The 27,209-nt window shown below is 47.2% G+C and overlaps 1 protein-coding gene across 1 annotated transcript; it reads right to left on the reverse strand.

The window, feature by feature from the left end:
* On the reverse strand, window positions 1–26,915 carry PLEKHO2 (pleckstrin homology domain containing O2). The gene is made up of 6 exons (XM_042824769.1): window positions 26,839–26,915; window positions 23,279–23,431; window positions 16,559–16,675; window positions 9,440–9,544; window positions 7,072–7,170; window positions 1–4,634 (listed from the first exon to the last, which is right to left on the reverse strand). The coding sequence occupies exons 1-6, from the start codon at window positions 26,845–26,847 to the stop codon at window positions 3,408–3,410; spliced, it is 1,710 nt and encodes a 569-aa protein (XP_042680703.1). The 5' UTR covers window positions 26,848–26,915; the 3' UTR covers window positions 1–3,407.
* Window positions 26,916–27,209: the final 294 nt, after the last annotated feature.

The raw sequence follows: 27,209 nt of genomic DNA on the forward strand, positions 1-27,209 counted from the left end.
TGATATTTAAAAGGGGGTTTATTGCCAAATCTCAAAGCTCTTTACAAGGAGGAGACAAAGTGCCGCCTTTCCGCTGGATGCAGTGGCTGCTTTTGAGATAGCCATCCACATTTACTTGCTTGCAAGTTCACTTCCTTCCTGTCACAAACATAGCCTAGTGGCACAGCCTGAAACACAGAATTGCACCCCAGCACTTCATGCCCACAGGGCTTCTAGGCACTAGAAAGAAATCTTAATGTAGTCAGAAATTAGAAGTGTACGTTTAAAGGGAGGGAAAAAAAGTGCATGATGTACACTGACCAAAGGAGTTGCTGCAGGAGTTCAGAGCAAAGGCTGAATGGAGCAGGATGCAGCCTCTGACTGTGACCAGCACTGCCATTTGCAGAGGAGCAAGAAGCACTTCAGAAGGCAGCTACAGGGTAATTCACCCTCCTGCTTTAGGGAGAGCCCAGCTTAGAATCAGAATGAGGAGAACAAGTGCAAAAACTGCAGAAGCAATATGATGTTGTTCCTTGTAAAGACTGGGTGAATCAGGCGTATGGCCAAGCTAGATATTTTAGGATGAAACTGCTAACCCTATGAGCAAAAGCAGTTAAAAACAAAAAGTGTCTAACATAATGTTTTCAGCAGTAGAGTTACTGGGTGCTATGGAGACTCCATCTAGTAAGTTCTGTTAGTACATAAAAACAGTAATTAGCTGCAGCCTGTAAAATGATTTAACATGCCCATTTAGTTACAAATAGAGGTTTGTTCTGTTAAGATTTCTACCGATTGGTATTCAGTAAAATGTCAGACATTTATTCATTAGAATATTCAGTATTATATAAAAATACACAGTAAATATAAGCACATCCTGTAGGTTTGTCTGTAACGGTTAAGGATGTCTCAGTATCTTCATCAGTACTTTGCCAGATGGGAAAGTCCACAGAACACACTGCCACAAGAAACACCTGTGAGAGCAAAAGCATTTCTATATATCTTGGGGTGGAGCTGTCCCATAAGCTATTTCCATTCTCATGGGCTTTCAGTTTCAGGCTTTGATTTGCCCATCCTGGAGTTTACGACTGGCTTCAACCTTGGGATCTGAACCTGTACCAAGAGATTGCCGTGGTTTGTGTGTCTTCTTGGTAGAGTGAACTTCTTTTCCGCATCTACTTCATCCCTTATTACAAAACTGCATCCTTCAAATGCCTGCCTGCTCTCTGAAGCTGATGTCCCTCGACTTCCAGTGCGCACAGGGTTCTGACAGCTCACATTCATACCACACAGTGTTCGGTAAACAAAAGTGCACATGCAGAAAAATACATTTAGATAGCAGATAGGCACTGAATATTTTCTGTATTGTTAGCCCTTGTCCTAAGAATATTTGAGAGCAAAACCCACAGTTCACATTCAGTCTACAGCAGCAAATTACACAGACCCAGAGTTTGTTCGGGGCTGAGTGCCTGGCAGTGGGCTTAGGACATAGGAATCTTTTTTGTCTCACAGCAAAGCTTTTGTGGCACCTGAGCCCTGAGTGTTTGACCATGTAGAACCTCTCATGTGAGAGAAAGACAAGTGATTTTCCATGCAATGTCTACAGCTCAAGAGAGGGGGACAGACCACCACGGCTGCTTTAATCAAAAGAGGCTCTGGGTGGTGAAAAATGGGACATTTGGAAGCCCAAAGGCGATATTTCTATGCTGAGACACATGAGCCCATTGGCGAGGCTAAGAAGAGATAAAGAAAAAGCTTCACTGGGCTGCTGCAAAGGGAAGAGTTTGCAGCTGACTGCAGCTTTGCAGAACCTGGGAAGTCATACAAAGAAAATGGAAGAAATGGAAATGGGGGAGTGGAGTGCAGTGCTGACAAATGAGAAAAAAGAGCTAAGGTAGCATGACACTCCTTAAAACCAGTCAGGGAAGATTGTCATTTTCTGTGCTTCCAGAGCCTGCCTTAAGCAAAGGAGAAGCCCTTCATGGTGTCATATGATTCCCGAGAGCAAATACTGCAGAGAATAGGTGAGGGGACCCAGCTCAAGTACAGTGCTATGCAGTAGCAGCACAGACGTGATTTTATCACAATGTCAATCACTAGAGACCATGGGAACTGGGGCTGCTTTCAGCAGGTGGGTGGGAAAGCTGTGGGAACTGTGCCAGAGCCTTCTTGCAGTGCCTTTTTCAGACCCTTCTGCAGCAATGTACTTTTATTTTAATATACTTAAGCCACAGGGACCAGCCCCAAAGTTATGCACACAAAATGCCTTTCCCTCCATACTCCAATTACTCCAGACGTTTGTGCCAAACCACGGCTCTTGGGCTGGCCAGAACATGGCAGGTAGAAACATATTAAATAGGAAGGGGGATCCCATCCAGACTGGCTGCCTGATGTGCATGTTCCTGTCAGCTAACATCCCACAGCAGAGCCAATGGCTAAGGGTACGCATGTCCTTACAATATGAGCTTCTTACCACAGGCTGCCTCAGGGCGTCTCCTGGACACAAGCTCTCCAAACAGCCGGCTAATTGTTCCCAACCCCGATGGCATTCAGAGTTATGGATGCGTATGGTCCTTACAAACAAACGTGCTGTGATGCTACAAAACACTTCTTCCTGCTTTGCATCGTGTCCTCAGTTTCTACATTCATGGAACAGGAACAATTAATACTTGCCTGGCAGTGCTGCACTGAGACTTGCATTCACTTACACAGTGCCTAGCACACCTACAGCTCTGCCCAGCTGGATTCAGAAGAGTGCCTTCATACAGACTTGCTAGATCTGAGGACACTTCTTGTAGGCAGGAGCTGGACAGTTTTGCTTGCCTCTGTGTGAGGTCACTTTTTAACTGTGAATGTAGTTTTACGAGCGTCTTCAGAGAAGTTGAAGCCATTTATCCTTACATTCCTAGATGTCACTGAGCCAGGTGCTCCAGGAAACCTTGCCAACAAAAGTATAAACAAAGTAAAGTTTTCTCTGACTATATTTATCCTTAAATGAATTAAATGGGAAGACTAGATATGTGCCAGTGTAATCTGGTATCTGCTTGTAAATACAGATAGACAGGGGCTTTTGCTAGAATAACCATTCTGCTTCTTTCAAAAATTGAACTTGGTTTGACTATCAGAAATTGTTAAGGCCTGATCCATTCACTCAAAAAGACTTTGGATCAAGTCCATAAAGACTGTTCACATTTTCAAGCGGTTCAGTGTCTTGTAACCTTCTGCTGTGCTAAGAGGATCAGAGCTGGACTAGTACGTATGTACAGCGTGAAGAGAGAGAGCCTATAACTGAAAGCTCAGTTCTGTTCCATAAACATGGTGCATGCACAGCAAAACACCACCTTTTGAACACTGGCCTAGCAATAGTACAAATCATAAATGGCAAAAGTTTAGCTTTGAGTTCCGCAAAAGAAGTCTCTTTGAGGAGTGTGTCAGGGAGCACTTCTCCTATAAAGAGTCACTAGATCTTTTTGCTTGTCTTTCTGTTTCTGTGTTGCTTCTTTTTTCAGTTCTCCAAGACTTCTAATTTCTTGCAAGACTTGTGTAGCTTGCCGAAGTTGTTCTACAGCCTCATTGAGTAATGTCTCTGCCACCACCGGGGGTCCATTGCCCTCCTGGGCCTGCTCCAACCCTTCCCTTAAAACCTTCTGCAGAAGTTTTTCTGCCTTCTCCCGTTCGTTAGCAACTTTCTCCTCCATTTTAGCTAAGCAGTAATGGGAATCCTCAGCGAGACCTTGGCGTGGAAGTGCTCTCTGTGTACTTTTGAAATCAGACAGCAAGTCTCCCAGAGAAGAACTGCGAAGTTTCAGAACTGAAGGGGTTTCTACAGATAATTTTTTCTCAATAGTTCCTTTTATACTCTCATGGCCTGACTCTGTAGCTGGGGAACTCTCTCTCTGTTCTGCTGAAGTTTGCTGTTCCGTCTCAGTTGAGGTTCTCCCATTTCCTTCTTCAGTTTCAGCTGTTTGGGATGCTGACTCTGCTGCTTCACCAGCTTCAATGCCATTCACCGGGGACTTGGAACTGCCAGACCCCAGTTCTTCCAAACCCCCAGCTTCCAGATCACTGTGGTTAGAGTTCATAGTGGCTATCATTTTTTCTGATAGAACCTTAGGAGGAGGAACAGGAGGCTTTGCAACATCTGAGGTAGCAATTGTAGCAAGGCTGTCTTTGCCACTATCTCCTGATAATTCCAAGTCTTTTGCATTTTTAGGCTCAAGGACTGGTTGGTCCCAAGCAACTTTTAGCTTGTCTGACACGCTCTTAGGAAGAGGAATTGGAGCTTTTGTTGTGCCCTTGTTGCTGATCTCAACAAGCTGATCTCTGTTCTCCTCACTAGATTCTTCCACATTCTCCTCTCTGCTTACACAATCCTCTTCCCTGACATCTGCGTTCTCCTTCGATGCTAAGCCTTCCTTAAGCTTCTTATTTGGAGGCAATGGAGGGGACATTTTATGTTCCTGATCAGGAACACTGTTCTCTGCATCATGGTTTTCTTTTGTGCCAGAAGGTTTTGTAGGTGGCATAGGTGGCTTTGGAGTTTCTTTCTGAGGTGGCGGATTGTCATTTTCACTGACAGTGGAGTCAAAGTTTGGTGGTCCGTTGTCTACTATATCCAGATCTAGTCGCAGGATCCCATCTGATGTAGACTTGGCAGCCTGAAACATAAGAGAGAACTTTATCAATTTCTATTCCATCAATCCCCTGCTCAATCCTTTAACTTCAAGGAATTGCTATGGATACAGCGGTACAAACACTTGCAGCATAAAACTTCAGCTGTAAGGAGAAGGTGAGGGATTACTGTTTTGCACATCCACCCCCTATTTATACTCACACCTGTCGAAACTGCCAGGAGAATCTGACTGATAACAAAAACGGCGCTCTTAAGAGCAGCTGCTTCTGCAGCTCAAGAGCAATCCACAGAGCTTGTGCTGCTGCTATGCAGCATCACCCTGTAATACCACCTCACAGCAGTAGCTGTGAAACCCAATGCAATCTGCAATGCCCAAATTTAATGAGCTGTGATAAACCAAAACATTTTACCCGACAAAGAAGAAAGTAGGGTCAAGTCATGTACCGTACAGCAAATGTTGAATGCATCAATGAAGATTCCTATCCCTCTGCCTAGCCCTCTTTTTCTACAGACCAACATGCTCTGTGAATGCTATGGGTGGTTTTGCTACTGAATTATTTCCTGCCTGATGGTGCAGCAGCTTGCACAAGAATAACAAACCCAAGAGCCACAAGCAGTCAAAAATTAGGACCAAAGCATAGAATTTATTTTAATACTTTCTTTGAGCAGAACATCTCAAAGCCTGCTCCACACTCCTATTTCTGTTTTCCTGTCGATGCTAAGCAGTCAGCTCTAACTGATTCGAGTTCTTCGCTCTGTAGTAGCTGGATCCCTCTACCCACCTCATTTCCTGTGTGCTTACCCAAAGCACTGCTGCTTTCTGCTTTTGGAACTGTCATATTTCCATGTGAACACATAAAACAAGTTGGCATACACTGAGATCACTTGGCCAGAGGTTCTACTGTAACACCATTGCCTTCTCACTCTCTCTCAGCCTAATGCCATTGCTGCCACACTGGGGCTAAAACGAGCTGGTTACACCTCCTGCAAACCACAGGCTGCCTGCAAACTTCTCTAGCAGGGGGATATCCTAAAAAGGGTGGATGTGGTAAACACACTGCAGGATGTGAGCTTAGTGTGCTGGACGGAGAGATGCAGTGACAGTTCCTGTGTGAGGGAACCCAATGCTGCACCAAACTGCAACTAGAGCCAGAGCCCTGCAGTGCAGAATTTAGGTAAAGGCTCTCTTGCCTTTCCAGCCGTTAACAGACAGAGACAGGCATGCTGCATCCTTACCTGGCCTGCTTTGGCACTGAAAATATTCATTCATCCCATTTCTCTCACAATGCTGCAGCCAGCAACTCTCATTCTCATCTTTCTGCAGGCTCTGTTCTCTCTCCTTGTTACTGCTTTTGAAATTGGAAGCCAGTTTTTCTCGAATTTGGCTGAAAGCGAGAGCACTTACAGATATTTATGTCTGAGGTATCTCATGAAAATAGGGAGCTGAGTAGGGCTGAGAGGGCTTATCAGGGCTCAGGGAAGGGCATCCAGCTTTGCTGAACCCATTCTATGCATCAGAGAATCCACACTTCATTGCTTCTGCAACTTCTGTCATGTTTTGCTCTGTTGTTTTCTGAAGGGATGGATGAGAACCTGTGATTCATTCTTATGCATACCTCCACAAGACACACTCTCCCTCCATTTCTATGCAAAGTGAAAAATCTTGGGGCATCTCATTTCCTGCACTAGGGCCATCTGAGCGCTGTGCAGACACATAAGTCAGAGTCTGGGAAGTCTGAAGAAAGAAGGTTTGATTTAGAAACCTTCGTTGGTTTAGATTAATGTTCTGCTAAAATATCAATCTGTGTGTGGAAGCTTTTTCATAAATCACGGGAATCAAACATGCATAAGAACCTCTCCCACTGAAATGAGCTGCAGGTTTATTTTTGCAGTGTTATTTCTTTCCCTTTTTTTTTAAGTGACAGATCCAGAAAATCGGTTAAGGGTAGACAGGCTAGTCTATAAAACTGCCTGGGAGAATAATGTATTCTGTTTCAGAGCTAAGGAAGGGTTTGTAAACCTGAAAGCTTGTCTGTTTTTTCCAGTTAGTTTAATAAAAAATACAGCTTCTCCCCACAGACCGTGCAGTTCTTGTATCTTTACACCACTGTGGCTACAAAATCATCACTTCTTTGCAAATAAATATAGCAGCTTCGGTCTCTTCTGATTAAAATGAAACTATAAAGGCTCTCACCAGACAGCGAAGCAGCTCGTGACTTATGGGAAGCTAAATATATTGTAACACGGCGCAGCAACTACAGATCTATGGGTTAACCTGGAGATTAGTTACAGAGGTGTGGGCGCCGTGTCTCCCAGGGGAAGCCATTTCCCTCCTGAGCTTTCTCTGGACTGTCTGCACCTGGGTTTTCCTGAGGGTCTGCCCGTAGCTGGAAGGAGCAGTGTGCAGGGGTGCAGCTGGTCCCAGCTGGGGAGGTGGCTCTGTCCCCATGGCATGTACCTACCTCCTTGAGGTGGCTTCTTGTGGGCGGCCTGCGACCATGGGCCACTTTCACTCTGTCCCGAGTCACGTGGTCCAAGGAAAGGCTCTCATCTACTTTCACCTTTAAAAGGAAGGGAAACAGAAAAGGAAGAAGGTCGTTAATTTCTCACAATCCATCTATAAAATTCTCACTGACACACGTGAAGGGATGCAGCATTTGATCCAGGGAAGGTTTTTGAATATTTTCCCTTAGTTCCAGCTTGCCTACAAAGCCCTGTGTGTATGTGATGGATATTTAAGGTATCTTCAGCGCATGTTTATCTAAAAGGCACTCTACATCAAAGCACCCAACCCTTAGAGTTCTACAATCACTAGCCTCCCCTCTACCGAAAGGGCAGGTAAGAGAAGGACACAGGAGGGCTTTGTTGTCCCCACGCAGCCTGAGCTCTGAAACTGCTGTTGTCATCTTAGAGGTGAAAGCCCATTAATAACCGTGACCTGACGGTGAACTGTATCAGCAGTTCTTCGTAATAGACCTTCCCTTGTACAGCTCTAATGGCTGCAGGAAGCTGAATAGAAGGTGTGAGCAGTGACCTGGATTAATTGCAACTGTAGCTGAATTAACAAATTTATTTCCTGGAATCAGAGGAGTAATCCACTGCCACCCACGTGTGGGCAGGAAAGAATCACAGAATGGTTAAGGTTGGAAGGGACCTCTGGAGGTCACCTGCTCTAAACTGCCCATCAAGCAGGACCACCCAGAGCTCTTCTGAAGATCTCCAAGGAGATTTCCAAGGAAGAAGCCTCCACAGCTTCTCTGGGCAGTTTAATAGGCTGAAGAAAAGCAAATCCAAGCCAGTTGAGGCCTGACCCATTAGCTTGTGCCTAGTCTGTGCAGAAACATTTTAAATCTGAAATCTGATCTTTAGCAGAATGAACAAGAATTAAAGTCTAGCTCTGCCCTGGATCCTCATCAGGAACACTGTCTCCGGGAGAAGGGAGAAGGGAGAGGGAGGTGACCCCAGACCTCACCACACCATGCTGGGGAGGGGGCTGTGGGCTTTGCTGCCCATTGCCCTGCTACTGCAGGCAGCTCTGTCTGTGTCAGTGGCTCCAGGGAGGGCTGAGCAGCATTATGTTAGAGGACATTGTATCTCCTACCCACTGTAACGTGAGAGCAGACCTGGCTGCTCAGCTCTTTGCTGTTCTGCTTTGTAATGGCTTCTCAGGCTGCACACAGCTGCTCCATGTAATTACACATGCTGCTTCCTTCTTGATCCAAGGGCTCCAGGTACCATTAAAAACTTGATGTGAGATGTGATTTGCCCAGGTGAAAAAGAGGCATGTTCCAGCCTCTCTCCAGCTTTTGCCCTGTCCTGAATAAAAGCAAAGCCCAAGCTCTCAGCTCTCAGAGTTTGCACTCAAGCACTGTCAAAGGAACTTAGCTTTTTTCTCAAGACTTTTACTCACTGCTTTGGTTTCCTTTGCTAAACAGATCTTGCTGTTTTCTTAGTCTCCTAGTTAATCCTGCCTAATTCTTCATGTCATTCCTGTAATGGTGGTTTTGTACACTTCCTTTCAGTTACAAAAACAACTAAGAATACATACTGCTCTTTCAGTTTAATTAGGGGCCAATTACAAGGTAACCGGGAGCAGGGCAAAGTTAGTCAGGCTTGATGATGTGCAGTTTTCATCCTTGCCTCTGCACACCAGAATGAGTGGGGAACTAGGGCCAGTGGAGAGAAAGGCAGGGAGAGTGCATGGGCTTGAGAAACCTTGGAGTAACTTTCCACTGGACTTCTCTCCAGCCTGAAGCAAGAATAGCTGGTAGACTGAGTCACTGTACATTTTTCCGGTCTTGAAGACTGTCCTAACCAAATACCTCAATTTCCAGGCTGTTTGGTGCTGGGCATCATGACAATGTGAGGAAGAGAAATCCTTCCAGTCGCAGCCAGTCGCATCCTCCAGGACGGTGACACCATGTCACCAAAAGCCACTGATGCCATCAGACCATCTCCCACTGACTTTGGTGAGCTCTGGTGTCCCATGGGTCTCTCAGTGAGATGTTAGCTCTTGCAGCACTGACGATGTCTCTGTACCATCTACTTATCCTACTGTGCCTGCTTCTAACCCTACCAGAAAGGATGCAAACACCCCTTGATATGATCTAGCCTCTTGGGCTGGGAACTAGAGGGACTAAAGACTCCTAGCCTGTAAGGATGCAGCTTGGTCTGCCTTGCATCCACCTGTGAATGGGCTTTCTTTGGCAGTGCCTAGCATTCAGGAAGGACAGGGAGCCGGGGGTCTCACACAAGTTCTGTTGCTAGCTAAATAAGCAGTGAATGAGAAGTGACACAGAAGTACATGAGTTTGAAAACAGCATCTCTTACCTCATCAAATATTTTGTTTTTGCCTCTATTGATGCCCTCATTCAGGGCTTTTATCCACGATTCCTTTTCTTCCAAAGTTGCAGCTTGAAATTTGATATCATGAACCTGCAAGAGCAGAGAGAGAATTTTGCCTAAGCATTACAGAGAGGCAGCGTTCTGCATTCTGTATATCCCTTCAGTTTTTATATAACATCCAGTTCCAGTCTGTGTTTAAAGTACAGATTCCTTTGCACTTTGGCAAGTACTTCCCTTCATAGCTCCTGTGAACAGAATTTTGTTATGCTGAGCTGTTTGCTGCTGTCGTTCTATTTTTGTAATTAGCAATTAAAGTAGTAAGTTATGAGCTTCTTACTTCTGTAAAATCTATGGAATAGCTCTTATAGCAGAAAGTTGTTTGTACAGTGAATGGTCAAACTGCGTGCAGCGAATCAGACTGAGAGTCCAAGTTGTTTTGTGGCAGTTCAGATGCTATCAGCTGCTTTATCTCCAATTCTGCCACAGGCTGCAAGTAGGAAACCCACATGCCATGGGTTCTGCCTTCTTCCCTGTTCCTGTGGCTCTGCAGAACAGAGCCAATACAGGAATCAGGGCTCTGACCTTGGCTGCACCAACCCTGCTTCAGCTGCACATGGACAGGATGCGGCTAAGCGCAGCGTAACTGAAAAAATTAACAATATCTTTTCCTGCTTGCAAATGAAAAAAATAAAAGCGGACTCTAGAGATATACATTTTCTGGGGTCTGAACAGCTATCCTAAGAATACAGAACAATCTCAGGCCATAGAAGACACAGCTGGTAAAAAAGCACAGGACAAAAATGAGGATGGGACCAATGATCGTATGGCTGTCCCCCATTCAACCAGCTCTGCCTTCCTCCAGAGTCATCCCAGGGCTGTGCTCAATGTTTTTAATCTCTAATTGACCACAGCAGGAACAATAAGTAAGATGCTATTTATTTTTCTGCTGTGTGCTATTGTGTAGTTTTGCCCCAAAGTACACTTCAGGTGAGAAAAATACCATCTTCATATTACAGGTTACCATATGGCAGACTGGCTTGGATCCACATAGCTCCACTGAATCCAAATAGCTGCAATCTGCACTGTACAGACACAGATAAATGCTCTCGTGCTAAAGAACATCACGAAAGCTGCAAAATCAAGCACTCAAAATAACTGGACAATCCCAAAGTTGCCTAGGTAACCTTAACCCAGCCACCACACAAGTTCCTCATGTGTCTATCCCTAATGACAGGGGTGGAGCTTCCTACTGCGCTATCTCATAGTGTGCTGTGCGGGTCGATACTGATGGCACTGCGCTGCAGCCCTGCCCTGAAGACAGAATTACCAATTCCACTGATGATCTCTTCTTCGCTGCTTATCACTACGATACCTGAGGGCTTCACAAACTACTTTTCAGAACAATCATCCACATTTTACAGGTGGGGAGGTGAGTTACATAGAGGCTTACCTAAACCACATCCTAGTAGAGCCTCAGTTAAAATATTTTTTTCCAGGTATTTAACATCCTACAGTCATTTGTACTGCCTTCAAGACCAGCTGCAGTCTCAGCCTTTTTGTAAATCAGGCCCCACATTCTGAAATCACAACAGGGTCAGAACATCCAGACTATACAAAATGAGGGTGACAAGGCTAGTGCTCTTAGCAGCTTCCTGTTTTGTTTATGGTACAACGAGGCAGCAACTGTTCGGGGTTTCAGCAACTTCTGAAATCCTACATGCCTATACTCGAGGCCTCCCAGTAGGGATGCTTTCCTGACCCTAACAGCACCATTAAAAATTCTGTACAGCTGAAGCCTGATCTCCTTACACTCACCCTGGCTGTTTAGTTAGGAACATACTACCCTTCCTTTCTGCATTTATTGCTCGCTGCAGTGCCCAGGTTTTATACCTGCACACCACAGCAACAAAGCTCAAGGCCCTTGCAGCCAGCATGGCCAGCAGGGAGTTAAGAAGCATTTTTGGGAGAGTGTATTTGTTCAATTAGTTTGCACATAAGGTGATGGGGCCAAATGCCTTTTTAAGAGCCCAGAGAAGAGGTTAGGGCCTCAACCACAGCACTCTGGAAAAAGGGTTCTTTGTCTGGGGTGCAGAGGGATCACACTAACCAGGGAATCTAAGGAAGGCAAGGCTCCAGAACATGACAGCCAGGTTTTGTTTTAGCCTAAGCAGGCCTGTTTTTGTGTGTGCTTGAAAACTTCTTTGTTTGGAAATGATTTCACCCCAAAGTTTTGTGATTACAAAAGCATCTGAGAAAGGTCTACTTGTGAGCAGCTGTGCTGCTGCACTGCCTGGCAAAGACCTGGCATCCTGCACCAAGGTTTAGAAACATACATGGCGTTCAAGGGAAGGATTCCTGCCTTACTTCAAGCTTCCTCTTCTAATGCCACTTCCTGTGCCTTATTCTCTGCCCAGGACAAAAGCCGCTGACTTCCCAAAGCTGACTGTGACAAAGTGATGCTGTCAGCTCGCGACTGCGCAGCAGGGCAGAGTGAAGGCCCTGGGGAATTGCTGGTCATTACTGAGAAGCTGAGGTGTCCCTCTGGCATGGCCTATTTAATGCTGACCAACCGCTGCAGCCGCCGATCACAGACCAAGTGCACAGCAGGGGGAGGGGAAAGCGCGGGGAGGTGCTCCAAAGGCAGCAGCACAGAGCCATTGCACTCAGTTTCCTTTCTACAAGAACATTTTTTTCCTTTTTAGCATAATATCCACAGATACTAAGGAAAAATCAGGCTGCTGGAGCTCTGAGGCTGGCACTTGGGATGCTGCCATACAGAGCCTCATTGTTTCCTTGCACTGCACTGCTTGTCTGCCTCCCTCTGAAGTTCATGTCCTCCACCACGGGCACTGGGGTGAGAAGGTTTGCCCATATTGGGATGGAAGCTTGCTATAAAGCTGAGGAAATAGAGGAACAAGCCAGAGATGTTGTTCTCAGTTCTGCTTGCCACTGTGGTTCTGTAGACTAGAGTGAGATAAGGAACAAATTAATTTACTTTGTCTTTATTTTTATTCATCTGAGTATTCAGATAGCAGAGGACACACAGCTTTAGCCTGATCTCCATTTAGCTTTAGTCTGATCTCCAGCAGCAATTTTAGGTAGAGGGTCAGTGACACCAAGACTAAAGCCAGGAAGCAGGGCAGCCCATCTGCTTTCCTACCTGCTAAGCCAGCTGAGACTGACTCATGACATAAACAACTGCCTGGTGTGCCAGGAAAAGCTGTCAGACTGAACCTAATGTGATAGTGGCCATTGTGAGCCATGAATACAGTGTGTGCAGTTTACTGTAAGTGAGTTCAGAGCACAGTGCAGCCAGTCAGTTCCTGCTGAATCACTGGCTGCATGTCATGCAATAAAAGAGGCTCACACTCTGGTCACTGCCCGTGACGACAGTGAGCACATCTCTCTGACTGCCCTGTGTCTTCTCAGACATCAGTCTTCTGCAAGCAGGGACAGTCTCGTAGCTATGCTGACCCCACTGCCCAGGGCCAGCCCTAAGTGATTTATCTGATAAGCCTGGAGAACCCAAAAGCTGCAGTTCTTGACATTTACCAATACAAGCTCTTTGTTGAGCTCTTCTGCTTGATGCTACCAATCTGTCAAGAGGTGAGTGACAGAAATCTGTGTATTCTCAGCCATTTCAGTGCAAAGCTTCAGCTGCCAGCAAGGGTAGGCTAAACTGGACTGTGAACTGCTTATGTTCTGCTGGCTGAGGTGTGGGAACACATTCTCTGCTGACTTTTGTCACTGAGGGTCACCCCCAGCAGATGCCAGAGCACAGCTGGGTCAGTAACTACGCAGGGTGCAGCAGAGGCTATCTGCCAGATGTGATCTCCTGAATCTGGATCCTCGTCAGGTTGGATCACAGAGGAAAAAGTGGAAGCAAGGGGACGATCAATTAGGGGATTCCTGTTATTTTTTCTGCAGCTGAACCAAGAGCTGCCTCATCCCTGGGAATAACGCAGCACCTCTGCCACGCTCAGCCTGGGCAGACTCTTGAAGCAACCCCTCAGAGCACAAGCAAATGTGCTTCACTGAGATCTCGTCAGCTTCCAATTTGGGCCCCTGCTGAAGGGAGCCACAGGTACCTCCAAAGTCGACTGAGGGAAAAAAAAACCAAAGTAGTGGAAATTTCCACAAGTGCTGAGTTTGTGCCTGGCAGTGCTGGGCAGGACATGTGGGAGGCTGCAGCACTTGCCCATGGACTCTTTCCCGTACTGCCACCCTCTTTCTTCCCATTCTGCATCCTGGTAGCTGAAGGCTTTCAGACCTGCTGAATACCAGACTTGTGCCAATCTCTGGAGTCTCTAGGCAGCTTACACGAGAAGACATGGTTTATGCTGCTCTTTGCATCATGAATACATTTAAGGTCTCCAAGCCAAGGCTGCTGCCCCTTCTTACAAATTCTCTGCTCAGCTCTCTCTGTTCAGCAGCTTTCATTTAATTAGTGTGACTGACGTGAAGCATTTGAGATTTCCAAGCAGAATGGGTCTTCTGCACACTTCCAACTTCCTTTGCTGAAGAACCAAAGCACTGGGGACAGCACTTGGTTTCAGTTCCACATAAGGAAGCTGTCCAGTGCAGGCGTGTGACACGCTCATATTGTTGTGGCTTCACAGAAGTGTTATCTTGTGATCTGGGCAAGCAAAATCTGGGGTGTTGCCATCAAAGAGCAGTGCTTAGCAAGGCAACTTACCTATTTGGGTGCAACTGTAGCTACAGAGCTGTTTTAATGGATGGATTCACCGTGAGCAGAGTTCACAGTCCTACATTGAGCGTTCCTTCAGACTCTGGGAAGGGTCTGAACAGTTTCTGTTTTATTGTTTGCTCTTTCCAAGTGTCCTTTGCTCTTCAGAAACATCCCATCAAGTATTTAAACCTGGATTCCCCCAAAGTTAAACTCGGATCCCTGCTTTCTACAGTGACATTTCTATTTGCACACTGGAATAGAAATGGCCTTTCCTGGCTTTATTCGCTCGCTTTCTGCATTCTTCAGCCCTGTGCTCAGGATAAGGGGCTGAGAAAACTAGTGAAACATGGAAGGGCTTGGCAAGGCACTTCACAGGGTGACTTTAAGCTGTAGTGCAAGCTGCAGATGGCAGCTAGTCTCCCCAAAGGAAAATGCTGAGCAGATATCTATTGCCAGAGCTGCAATTCCAAAACAGAAGAAGGACAGTTGTGTACGTTGGGCTCCTCACTGAAGTTTGTTCTAACATCTGCAAAAGCACATTGCGTGTCAACACCCTCACCAGACTCCCAGCCAAAAGGAGGGTGGGAGTGGAGCTACAAACAGGGAACTTTTCATTTATAAAAGCCTTCCCTTTTACCAAAAGAGCCTTATGAAAAGTGGCCGCTATCTAGGTTTCCATTTAATCATTGGCATGAGAACCAGGGGAGCTGTAAACTTGCCAGGATGCCAAAAGGATGAAGTTTCCCTTTCAGTGCAGAATTTGGACATACCTTTCTTTAGAAAGAAACAAAAGGTTTAGGAACACATCCCACACTCTTTGTTGATTCACGCAGAAACATACAGCTATTATACACTTTGCCTAAGTAGTATACTTGCAAATAATTATTAATTCCTACTGTGCCTCCATCTCTGCTCACACATGCAATTATTTGCCTCCCTGGGAGTAGGTGTGCACACACAAGGTAGCCAGAGGCATTCAGCAGGGGCAGTTGTTGTGGTCCCGTCTCCCTCTAGAAAATGCACCAAGCCTGCCAAGGTTAGGCATTTTTGATCTAAAATTGACATGATTTGTGATTAATGAAGTTACGAAACAAACATTAAACCTCCAGCCAAACTGGAGAGACTCACTGCTCTGTATCCAGTGCTGAGCAGGAGCTCTCTAGCAGAGGGCTCAAATTCCAGGCTACCATAACCTTGGTGTGTTGTGCTTAATATCACTTTTCTTCCTGATGCAGACTGGGCCTACTTGCAAAACAAACATCATTCCCCTTCTCTCTCCACCCCAACCCCAGCCCAAGTGAATGCTTTGGGGCAGGGGAACTATCCTTGTTTTGTTGTTGTGAATGAAGTTTAGCACAGAGATGCTCTGAACTCAGCTGGGGTCTTGAGGCACCGTTACACAAATAAACACTAAGTGTATGAAGTGAAAGAATAAGCAGCAATGACAGCAAGGACTAAACAGTCTCCATTTATTCAAACAAAATGGAGATGAGGAAATGCATGCAAGCTGATATTTTTGGCTGTTCATATTCTTATGGAAATTAATGTTTTTTGTCCCCTAACAACCTCTCGGATCTGCGTGGAAAAATTTAATAAGATCTTTTAAGCCAATAAAATCACAATGAAATTAGAATGTAAGTCAAAGTGAGTTATTTAAGAGCAACAACAGAAACATCTTAGCCCAGAAAGATGCTGATACACTGTCAGCAGGAATGAAGAAAATCTTCCCAAGTATGTGCAGTGATGATGAACATATATTGGCCTATACATAAGATAAAAGGGCTTCCTTGCATACAGTCGTGCTCAGGTGGATATAGAACTTCTTTGCAACATCAGCCTGGTTATTAGGTTCTGGGCACAACTAGGTGCTGCATAAGCAGCTAACATTGCAGAGTTTCATTAAATCTCCAAAACAGATTTTCTTCTAGGAACTGTTTGGCTGCAAGAAACTTTGCAGCTACTTTGCAGTTACTTGGAGATTCTCATATGAGCGTGTCCAAGGACAGGAACTGTCCCAGTCAGGGATTGGCATCACTGACTTCACTGGAACTTCAGCAAAGCTACAGCATGCACAGCTGGGGCAGGGACACTTCCTCACTCAGGGCACAGTGGGAACAGCAGGGTATGGTCTCACACCACTGCTCAAGGAGTACTGGGAGAAAGAAAACGATAAAGCAGGAAAATATCAAGAGGAAAATGTTCTCGTAAATCCAGTAAAAGAAAGATCCTTTCCCCAGCACAAGAATGAAGTCTACAGGACAGTGATGTTCATCTCTGTGTACATCCTAGGCCATTCACAAACACAGGCAATTTCTCCTAACTGCCAAACAAGTAAATTTCAGAGCCTTTTGTCTGCTGCCTGGGGACTCATTTTGAAGTTAGCAGAATTGAGGGTGAAGAGAAAGCAATCCTACCTTCTTACCCGGGGAGCGGATTAAAATGAAACGGTTTTTCTTTTTTAGTAGTGCACGCAGTTCCTGGCACTTGTCGTAACTCTCCAGTTCCACTGTTTCTATGCATTTCTGCTCATCCTGCAGAGAGGGAATGAAACATTATTAGGAATAGGAGTCACTGAAATCAGTCATATACCATCAACCTCTGTGTGTGTTCCCTTTGCATCTGTCTAAAAGCTCTTCTGCCTTAAAAATAAATCTCCATGCAGACAGCAAGCCCCCACAGATCAGGTTGGTATCCCACACTCAAGAAAGCATGAAGGTCTCTAAGCTATGGGCTGATGTGTGGCTGCTGGTCCACAGCAGCTGAGCAAATAACTCAGTGTGGACAAGAACATCAGCCTCTTCCATGTCTGGTGGCTCCTTCCAATGATTCACAGTCAGATGCAAGATGAGAAGGATTTTGCCAAGCTACAGTGCTACCAGTCCTGCTGCATGGATTCTTGTTCATCTATCCAACAAGTAACACACCACACTTTCATAAGGTTTCCTGATGTGATCTCAAAGTCCTCCCAAGTTCCCACTTAGCCTGGTGAAATCACCTTCTTCCTGCAATGAATGACGCCAACGTTATTCTGCTTTTTCACAGGGAAGAAGATGGAGCAGGCGTCACAACTGCCCAGCCCTGCAGGAAGCCCGTGGTGGATGTGGGCTGAGCTGAGCCCTGCCGGCACGCTGAGCCAGGCAGCCTGGCCCTCCTGTGAGCAAGGTTGGTGGCAGCCCCGTGTGACTGGGACACACTTCTCTCACAGCCATGCTCTGAGCTGTCAGAATGCCTAGGACTGGAAACGCAGCCCATACAGCCAGCACAACTGTCAGGGCCAACGTCCCATTGGGGAGTATTTATCTCTGGTGTATCTGCACTGATGACTGCAGGCCGTGAACTTGGCTCATTTCTCCCAATAACATAACTAAAATTCCACACGTGGTACATGGCTCAGTTCAGCTGCAGAGCACCATCCCTAATAGGAATTGCAGTGTAGCGCCAGGCAGATAATATTATTCATGTCTCAGAACAGACCAAAACTCCCTTTTGCAACATATTACATAAATAAGCAGTGAGAATTGCCAAGCAGTTCTTGCCAGTAAAGTGCTTCAGTCAGCATGCCTCGTGAACCTCTCTGTTACCATCCTAAATTAAAACCTCCAGCCACGACCGTACCCAGGTCTGACTCTGCTGGTATTTGTAGTGGTATGAGTTTGTATTTAGCAATTCTGTAGCAGCAAGGGGGTGTGGGGTGAGGAAATGTGTCGTAGCCAGGAAGTTACTGCGTGGCTGGAGGCAGGGAATGGAGAGTTCAGAGGGAAGTGGGCTGCGGGGAATTTCCTTCGCTTACCACTTGACATTTAAGTCACTGTGCAGAGCCCGTGCTGCATTCAGTTTTTTTTTAAACCTCTGATCTGGAGATGGGGGCACAGCAGAGCCAATGCGAGAATGCAGAGCAAGTTCTCAGCCACACAGGGCTGTCTGGATCTAATTTAGGTTTATTATTGTTATGGCATTACTGTTTATTTCGTTTAACACTGAGTAGGTGAATGTGACCAGGGAACTGGGAAGAGGTATATTAGGAGGAGAAGATTAATCTGCCCAAACCTAAAACCTCACAGATAAAATCCTGCTGACATTACTGAGCCCTTTAAAGGCTCCTGCTGCCTAGTTTTGCAATGTCACTGCAAAAACTGGAAATAATAACCCCTCAGCAGCCAACAAATCAGAGAGAAGGGTGAGGTCAGTGATACATGCCTAGGGGACGGTGATCTCATCCTGGCCTTGGGTAGGTGACCACCCACATCTCAGTGCTGTCACATGACTGCTGTGGTCACCACCTCCTATGGGAAAGTTTGCTGAGCTTGGGGTGTAAATGTAGGTGGTTTGGCTGGACACTGATGAGAGATCTGGACAGAGTCCCCTGGCAACCCTACACATCCTTGGAGAGCAGCTCTGCCTCCAGCAAAACACAGTTGTTCTGTGCCACCCCCCTTGTCCACGCCTTCCTGCCTGCCTCTTGGACAGGAAACTTCCCTCGCATCCTGCACAAGCCATCCTCCTTATCCTATGGACTGCCATGGGCTATGATGAAGCTGGAGGACAAAGAGGACACTGCAGGTTGAGCAGCTCTGCTACGCTGTCTTTTGACTTTCAGCTGCCCCTTTTCCCCTGGGAGGCTTTGGGATTATGGGCTGCTCAGGGAATAAAGGCAGAAAGGATAGGGACATGCAGGGCCCTGCCTCCCAAGGGCAGTGACTTGACTTTGCTCCTTCATCTCAGAGACTGGAGCTTCTCAAGTTATCCTTTTCAAGGAAGGCAGGGAAGAGAGCAGCCAGAGAAAAAAGAAAACCCCACGCATGAGGTAAGGGAAAAGACTGAAATTCAGGCAATGGCAAAATGGGACTTTTGTCTCTGTTTTACCCTTGGCAACTGGCCAGCCCCTCTGTGTGCCTACCTGGGCACAAAGAAATCTTTTATTTCTGTTCTCTATGACTCAGATAAAGACCAAAGGGCCTGACCCTCCCAACAGTCTCCAGGTCCCTCCACCCTCCTGGGATCTGGAGGATGCTCAGCATCAAGCAGAGACAAGGTTTCCATCAGAGCCTTGCCCCTACAAACTGGTCTCAGACACCAGCTCCTGCTGCATTTTGCCTCTTGTATCCCAGGGAAGTGAAAACAATTCTTTCCTGTTGCACTAAGACACAAATGCTGGATTGAGCTGCCCGAATCCCCACTCAGTAGTCTCTCCTCCCAGCAAAGCATGGCCTGCAGGGTGTCCCATAAGGCTGCATCTGCTGCCCATCGCCACACCTCTCCCATGGCTACAGACATGCCGAGGAAACAGGGAGTTCCCTTGAGGCCTTCTTCCCTCTATAGATTTTAGTGCCTGCTTTTTAAATTGCTTCTGTAGTTGCTGTAAGGGACAATCAATAAGACACTTAAAATCCTGGTACAGAAAATCTTACACTCATGATTTAATGCAGAAAAACAATACCATTAGCTATTCGTGGAGCACACACTGCTACTTAAACATGTGTGTGTTTGTAAGCATTTCAATGCCTGAGGGAGAACATTACTAAATACCCATACATATTAATGCATATGCTTAACCAAGGAATCATATTTGGCAAAGCTAGAATTTCCTGAATGAAGTGTTGATAAAAAGGGAAACTAGAACTGCTAAAATTTTTACTTATCTGAAAATAAAATTTCCAGCAAAGACTGCATCACCAATACATCCTAATGGTCTGTGAGCCTCCGTTCTCTGTACAATGCCTGGAATGCTTGAAATAATAATCCTCTTTTCCATCTGAGGATCTCAAAGCGCAGTGATAAATCACATTTGGTTATACACTGCTACCACTTTACCAATGCAGAAGTGCAGACATCAGTTGCACTGCTGAGGTCACACAGGAAGCCAAAGGCCTCGTGGAACCTCTGCTCCCTAGCAGCCATCTTGCTCAGTAGATTTTTGCCCTGTCATATGGCACACTTTAAAAAAAAGAAAAAAGAACAAATCATCAAAAGAGGGGAAAGAAAAGTTAAAATCAAAAAGACTGACTCTCTCTGATCCGTGGAGTGATGGCATGGATTTATCTGGCCTCTTTGCACAGGACTGCCTGTTCTGCAGATGCCCTGTGCAGTTCCGTGGGCTTAGCTTTTATTCCAGCAAGAATATGCAGAGACAGGAAACATCACTACAAAATGACCTGCCTACTTGGTTCTTTGTGGGCTTGTGTGCAATTGCCTGTCACTGAGATGCATCAGTAATTTCCTTGGGATCTGAATGTCACAGAGCTGTATGTATTTGCATAGGTGCATCTCTCCTGCCATTTGGGTATGTAATATGTACCTTGTACATACATCCTTCTGAACTGAGTCCTAGGTTCACATCAGGGTGCACCTGCAGGGCCCTGTGGATGGAGCCTCATCAGATAACGAGGAATACATTGCATCAGCTGGATGAAACCTGCAGCACAGAGATGCACAGCTTTCACCCACCATCTGCTGCAAGTAATACAATGGCCATTTGCAATTTGCCTTCAGGAGGTAGCTATGCTTTAAAACAGATGAACAGATGCAGTATAGGGAACCTGCTTCCAAGGTAGGTCAGAGGCACATTCCAAGAGATTTCTATTGATGATGCTAAAATACAGTGTTTGTGTTACGCTTAGGCTGTACTTACAATGTTATTGCCAGCATCTTTTGTTGGCCTTCTCTGCTGTTACTCTGCACATACAAACTTCAGAGACAAGTGCAGCTGCCAGCCCTGTGCAATTGCATAAACAAGTGTGCCTGCATATGGAACAACTGCTGAAGGCAATGTTAACACTTCTGTAGGAAGGGCTCCAACACACCAGGGACTGATAAAAGGACAGCATGTCCAAGTCACCAGCTCGTTTCGTGGAAATCGGGTGGGTTTCAATGAGCAGACTCTCCACTTGCCCTCAGACATGGAAGCTGGCCTCCCTCGCACATAACTACTTTTGTCTAACTTAGCTTGTATTTCTGTTAGCCAATATTTTATCTCCTTGCTTTTTGAGGGCTGTTAACCTCCTGTTCAACAAGTACTGAATAATCCCACTTAAAAATCTCTCTTCTTAAGAGCCAAAAAATGCAGATTGAGATAAGGAAATAGAAGCCATCAGAGCGTGCTGCGCCACAGACTCTCCTTTGACATTGGGCAAGTCACTTCTCATCTCCAAAACTTCCCCAGTTGTGAGACAGAGACAGCAGCACTGCCAACTCACGCTACTGGAAGATAAATACAGTAATAAACATGAACTACAATTCTGCAGTAACAGGACCCCTCCTGAGTACAGAAAATTGCCATTTCCTTCGGTTTCCTTGTTGTCAGTCTGCACAATCACATGCTATCCTATTGTGCTACCAGATAATTTTGTAGCAATTTCCTCTCTTGAGATATTTGACTTCACTATAAGCTAGTTTTAATAGCCTATAGATATTAACATGATCCCTTATTTGCAATAATGGGGCCTTGTAGCTACTGTAGCTTACAGATGCAATTTATTACAGGATGTTACCACAATCCGCAGGCTACCAGAAAACATTATGTCTGGTTGTTACAAATGCCATTTTCCTCGTTGAGATAGTAAAATAACTCTTTAAATGATCAGGATTTTTCCTTCTTCTGAATGTCTGTGAAAATTAATCTTACTTTAAAAGCTTTTTTTTTCCCTTGTGGTAATAAGAACCTCCATGTATCTTGTTTTTAAAGGCATGCTGTTTAAAAAAAAAAACAAAAACAACAAAAAAAAACCCCACCATGTCGTGTTTATAGATTTGAATCTGTTTGTTCCTGTAGCTTCAGCTGGAGTCAACAGGTGTCTGGGGCACTCGGATGTGATCTGCAGACAGCCAGCAGTTTGCAGGACAGGCTGTATCTCTGCAGAAAAGCTGCAGGTCTCCACACCCCCACCACTCTGCCTGTCTTCCAAGCTCCTCGTTACCTGACCTGACTTCTCATTTCAGTATTCTTGCACTCTTCGTGACATTTCAAAACCAAGAACAAACGCCTCCTGAAAGCCTTGGGATGTGGGGAGAGCAGAAGGTAATATAATTTAACCCAAAGCGCTCATAACAAATCTTCCATATTAGGCAATACTGTTTTTAGAAAAGAGAACCAAACTCTTTTGTCAGTCCTGTTGTTCCTGAAACCATCACAGCAGTGCAACTGCTGACGTGTTTCCCCATTCCCGTTCCCTTGACATGCTGCACAGAAACTGGACTGCTTTTGTCTTCTAGCGTTCTGATGCCCACAAATGCCCCAGTCCTCTCGTGCCAGGTGCCACAGAAGCACACATACCAGCAGGGCTTAGCCTCAGCTGCCCCTGTCTCAGACCCCTCCGGGCTGAGCTTATGTGATCTGCCCACTAATATATTCCTCTGGGGACCTCTGAGGACAATCTCACTCTTAGAGCCCTTTCGGACCAACAACAGAGCAGCAGACTCAGAGATATTTCACTTTTCATTCTTCTTGCATGAAGATATAGAGCAGATTTGGCTTGGCTCTTATTCCTCATTGGATTAGAAACAGCTCTAAATGAAGCCATGAACTTAAGGCATTCAACTTATCTAGGGAAGTTCAGGAAAAGGCTCCCAAGAGTCTTTCTCTTAGCTCTGGCTTGCTCAACCAACAGGAAGGGATGAGCCAAACCCAAACCGTGTCCTTATTTAAGGATAAATCAAGCACTCACAACCTCATCCTGTGCCCATCGTGGCTAAACAAGACCCTGCACAGCCTGGCAGCCAGCGGCTCCAGCTGCTTGTGGAGTGCTCAACAGCTGCAGGGCTGCCAGTCGTGCCCTCCAGCAGCAGGTGGGCAGTCAGGCTGCTACAATGCAGTTTTAGCCCTTAAATGCCAAAAACTGCGAGCACATATCCTGCTTCCGCCTCAAGTCTTACCCTGTTCACCTTCTCACAGGATGTCCTGCCCCCGTTGTCTTTTTTTTTTTTTTTAACAATGCTACTGTCAAAATATTTACTGGCTGAAATATTTATGGTATATAATATTCTCTAAAACGCAGCAGCTGTCTCTTCTTCATTTAACCTCCCTGAAAGTATCTACAGAAGTCCTCCTGAAAGGAATGGGCTGGAAAGAGGAGTGAAAATCAAAGGGCTGTGTCACTGAGGACTTGATCCTGCCCAAGGGGGTTAAGCTGTGAGCATACCTCATCCTCGTAGACCACGAGCTGTGTTTTCCGCAGCTGGACGTAGCGATCCTTCCACAGTCCCAGGAGTCCTCCACTGCTTTTCTTTATCCAGCCAAATTTCTCTGCACTGGGAGCAGGCTTTGGTTTCTCCGAGACCTCCTCCTTTGTATCCTGAAGGACCACCAAAAAAAGCAGAAGGGAGAAGTTACATTGAGAGCACCTTCCATCCATCTAATGACAGGCGTTGGAAAAGCCTGCCCAGCAAAGACCGCAGCACCCACCATGTGCAGTCCCTCCCCAGCAGCTCACAGGGAGAAAGGCTGGGACCAGACTGGCATCTTCCAGAGAACACTTCTACAGGGGAGAAGAGAGCTCAGGCAGCTCCTGTCCCACAGCCCAGACCTCTGGAACAGGGCTGGGGAGTGGGCATGGACCCTGAGGCTGCTGCTGCCCTGCATGCAGAATCCGGCACGGCTGCTGCCCTAAGCCTTTCCCAGGAGCAAGCAGAGCCAAATCCCCTTAGAAAAACACCTCACCGAACTCGTGACCCTTAAGAGGAGGCCAACCCCAAATCCTCCAGAGCCCTTCCCAGAACCACACTGTTACCCCAGATTTGGCTTTTCTCCCAGGACACAGGACCTGTTGTTGCCTGTAATGGCACTAAGCAGCATTTTCACAAACCAAAGGATGCACGACCAAGGCAGAGCCCCAAGCATCCTCAAATGGCTCTAGCTAGCTGCTGATAGGGAAAAATCAAAACAAAACAAATCAGAAAGTCTGTAGCTTAAACATCATGTTTCCTACCATGAGGAAATCCCATGTGCATCACAAGGAGTCAGAGCCAGGCACTCCCGTGGCCAGAAGGGAGTGGAGATAGGGCAAGTGAGTACAGACAGGTTCCAAAAATCCAGAGGAAAGCCTTACTAACAGATCTGTTTTCATGAACCAGACTCCCAGCAAACACACCCTTGGATAGTATTTGGGTGAGCTGTTCCTTAAAGATAGAACTTGCACCCATAATGAGAAGCAAAACAGATTAAATTTGCTGTGTGCAAACGTTTATTCCAGCCTCCAGCAAGGTCAGGAAGAGGCTCAATACCTGAAACACAGCCAGACTTCCTCAGGTAAAGGTAAATCACACAGAAATGGCCAGCAGCCCCGGTGCCCTTTGCAGAATGAAGCTGTTTCATGGTGCTGTGCTGTGTTTGACAGGCCCTGCAACAGGATGGCAGCACACCAACAACTTTTCCGGGAAATGAGGAGCACTGTGGTTTTTTTAAGCTCGACTTTTTTAGGTTGCCAGGAAGTTGCAGTCAGTTGCGATTTGTTCCTTCAGCAAACATCAGCGGCTGCACCAATACAGACCTGTTGGTGCATCATCCTTTTTGATATCATGCTTGGGTAACTGGGCGCGGGCTTTGACCTCACACCTAGCAGTTCTGCTTGGATGTAGCTGCACCAAGAGTGACTCCTCGCCTGTCTTCCTGCTACTCCCAAATGGGTTGGAGTTTTCTGCTCTGCAGATCAATTTTTATTTGTTCTCTCGATGGCAAAATGGCTGCCTGAAAACACACAGCAAATCAGCCTATCCGTGGCCTCTTTACTCTGCAGTGTGAAAACCCTCTCTTCCATGGTTTTACAATAAAATGACTCACTATAAAGTTGCAGCACTTCACGTCTACTGCTGAAAAAGTAACCCATCCTCATCACCGCCTTGGTTGGAGGGAATTCTCATGCTTGCACTCCTGCGATCTCATGGCATTCACCAGCTCCCTGATATCTTGGGACAATCTCTTTTCTCCACCCCATCGGGATTTCCACTTCTGGGCCAAATCGTCCCCGTCTGTGCCTAAAGCCTGGCTGCTCACCCCCTCTGTTTGTAGCAGGAGTGACGCTTCGATCCACACACAAGCAGGACACATGCATGGGATGCTCTCCCAACCACGCGGCGCTTCCCATGGTGCTGGCATCCCATGCCTCTGGCTTGTGCAGCCCCTCGATCTGTCAGCAAGGGGAGGTTTGCCAGGGCAGAGCGCTGGGAGCAGGACTCAGTGTCTGCTCCATGCTTGCTGCCTGTGATTCCATGACTAAAATTGGAGGGCAGCACAAAGAGATGATTTGTTGTTGTTAATTCAGCTTTCTGCGGGTATTCCTTCTGCTGGAGGCAAGAAATACTAAGATAGCCATTCCAGGATGTTCCCGGGCTGGATTCGTGCCTGATGCTGGTGTAAATCCATCAGAATAAACCCACTGACATCAGCCAAGAGAGCCAGCATAACCAAGGGAAGAACTGAGTTATTCTGTCACTGCCTGAGCCAGCGGCGCTGGTCCCACAGCCGGTACAAGTCATTGGTGCGATTTACAGCATGGTGGCATTAAAAGTGCAGCACGAGTTGGACTCTCCTTTACCTTCATGTTTTAAAGCTCAGCAGAGATGTCAAATTAAAGACGTGGGGTGGCTTTTAATTTAACAATTAGGCAGTTATTTCTGCCTTCCTCCCCCTGAGTTTAGGGCCCCACAAAACCACATACTTTCTGTGTCTTCTGACAACAGCAGAAGCCAACAGTCGGACTGCGGCGGTGCTTTCACAAGTTGCACACACTGCACAGGAGCATTTTACTTGGCAAGCAAGTGGTGCAACTGGTCCATCCCATACTGCAGCACGGATGCATCTCCAGATGCATCCCCAGTTGCGTTCCCATACCTCAGCTCGTTTCCTATCCCTTCACGTTCACTCCTGACACGTTGCTGGCACTTCACATCTGCGTGATGCAGGAGCAATACCAGACACCGCACACATGGATGTGAGACCCTGGAAGTTGCACCGTTGCCCACTGCCAGGAGGACTCATATGTGGCCAACGAAGGGCACGCAGCCCCCAACCCGGCAGCGCCCGCTGCGTGCAGCCGCCAGCTGGAAGCACTTTTGTGCTACAGATTAATTTCATGGATGCCGGCGGATAATGACAACTTTCAGTCCCTACCACGCTGGACTGCCTTTTGGTCTCCCCGCTGTCGTGGCCCTTTTGGAAGAAGCCCTTATTTTCACCACAACATTTGGGGAGTTAAGCACGGGGAGAGCAAGCCAAGCTCCCAGTGTTGCATGTCCCGGAGCCCGCAGCCTGTCCTGCCGCACCTTCCTCGTGCATCAGCAGCAAAACCTCGTCGGGTGGAAGGGAAAAAGGAATAACCGGGTGAGCAGACGCGTGGAGGAGAGGACCTGCTAAACTTGCCAACAAATCTGTGGCATCAGGGGGCCGTGAAAAGCTCCACGTGCAGAAGCACGACAGCCTTCCCCAAAAGAGGAGGAGGAGGAGAAGGAGGAGGAGAAGGACGGCCGCTGCCAGGCACCCGGCCAGCACCCAGCTCGCGCCCGTTGGAAGCACAGCACGCAGCGGGACGCAGCCACCGGGAGCGGCCCCGCTCCGCTCGCCCTCCCACAGCACCCCAACTCAGCAGCAAGTTGCACAAGCCGCGGGGCTGGGGATGCTGCGATAGCAGCAGAGGGACCCCCCGACATGGGACCGGTCGCGACGCCCCTCCCTGGGGCTGAGCCCCTAACACGTCCCGGTACTCACTTGCTCCATGGTCGGGACCGGCCGCCGCTCCTCGCCGCCCGCTCAGGGGCTCCGCCGCCGCCGGCGTCCCGCAGCCGGGCGGGGGGACATGCCGGGCCGGGCCGTGCTCTGCCTCCGCACCAACTTCACGCCGAGGAGCAGCAGCACCGGCCGAGCGGCAGCGCCGGGTTTCCGGCAGCTCCGGAGCTGCGAGCGCGGCCCCAGGGAGGCGGGGATCCCCCTCCTCCGGCCCCGGCCCCGCCGCCGCCTCGCCTGGCCCGGCCCCCGCCTGGCCCAGCCCCGGCTCCGCAGCTCCGTGAGGCCGCGCCCGCGGCGGGAGTAGGGTGGGAGACGTCGGGATGGAGGGACCGGGGTCGGTCAGGGAGCTGGGA

This window comes from Centrocercus urophasianus, unplaced genomic scaffold, assembly GCF_019232065.1.
Source record: "Centrocercus urophasianus isolate 14NV4802_14NV808 unplaced genomic scaffold, USGS_Curo_1.0 seq_23, whole genome shotgun sequence".
In the NCBI taxonomy this organism is placed as follows: Eukaryota; Metazoa; Chordata; class Aves; order Galliformes; family Phasianidae; genus Centrocercus; species Centrocercus urophasianus.

What these genes read in the sequence shown, in the direction of transcription:
- PLEKHO2 (XM_042824769.1), bottom strand. An exon ending in AAAACAAAATATTTGATGAG is followed by an intron (nt 7,171 to 9,439) that starts GTAAGAGATGCT and finishes TTCCTTTTAAAG; the next exon opens with GTGAAAGTAGATGAGAGCCT. An exon ending in CAAGAAGCCACCTCAAGGAG is followed by an intron (nt 4,635 to 7,071) that starts GTAGGTACATGC and finishes CTTATGTTTCAG; the next exon opens with GCTGCCAAGTCTACATCAGA.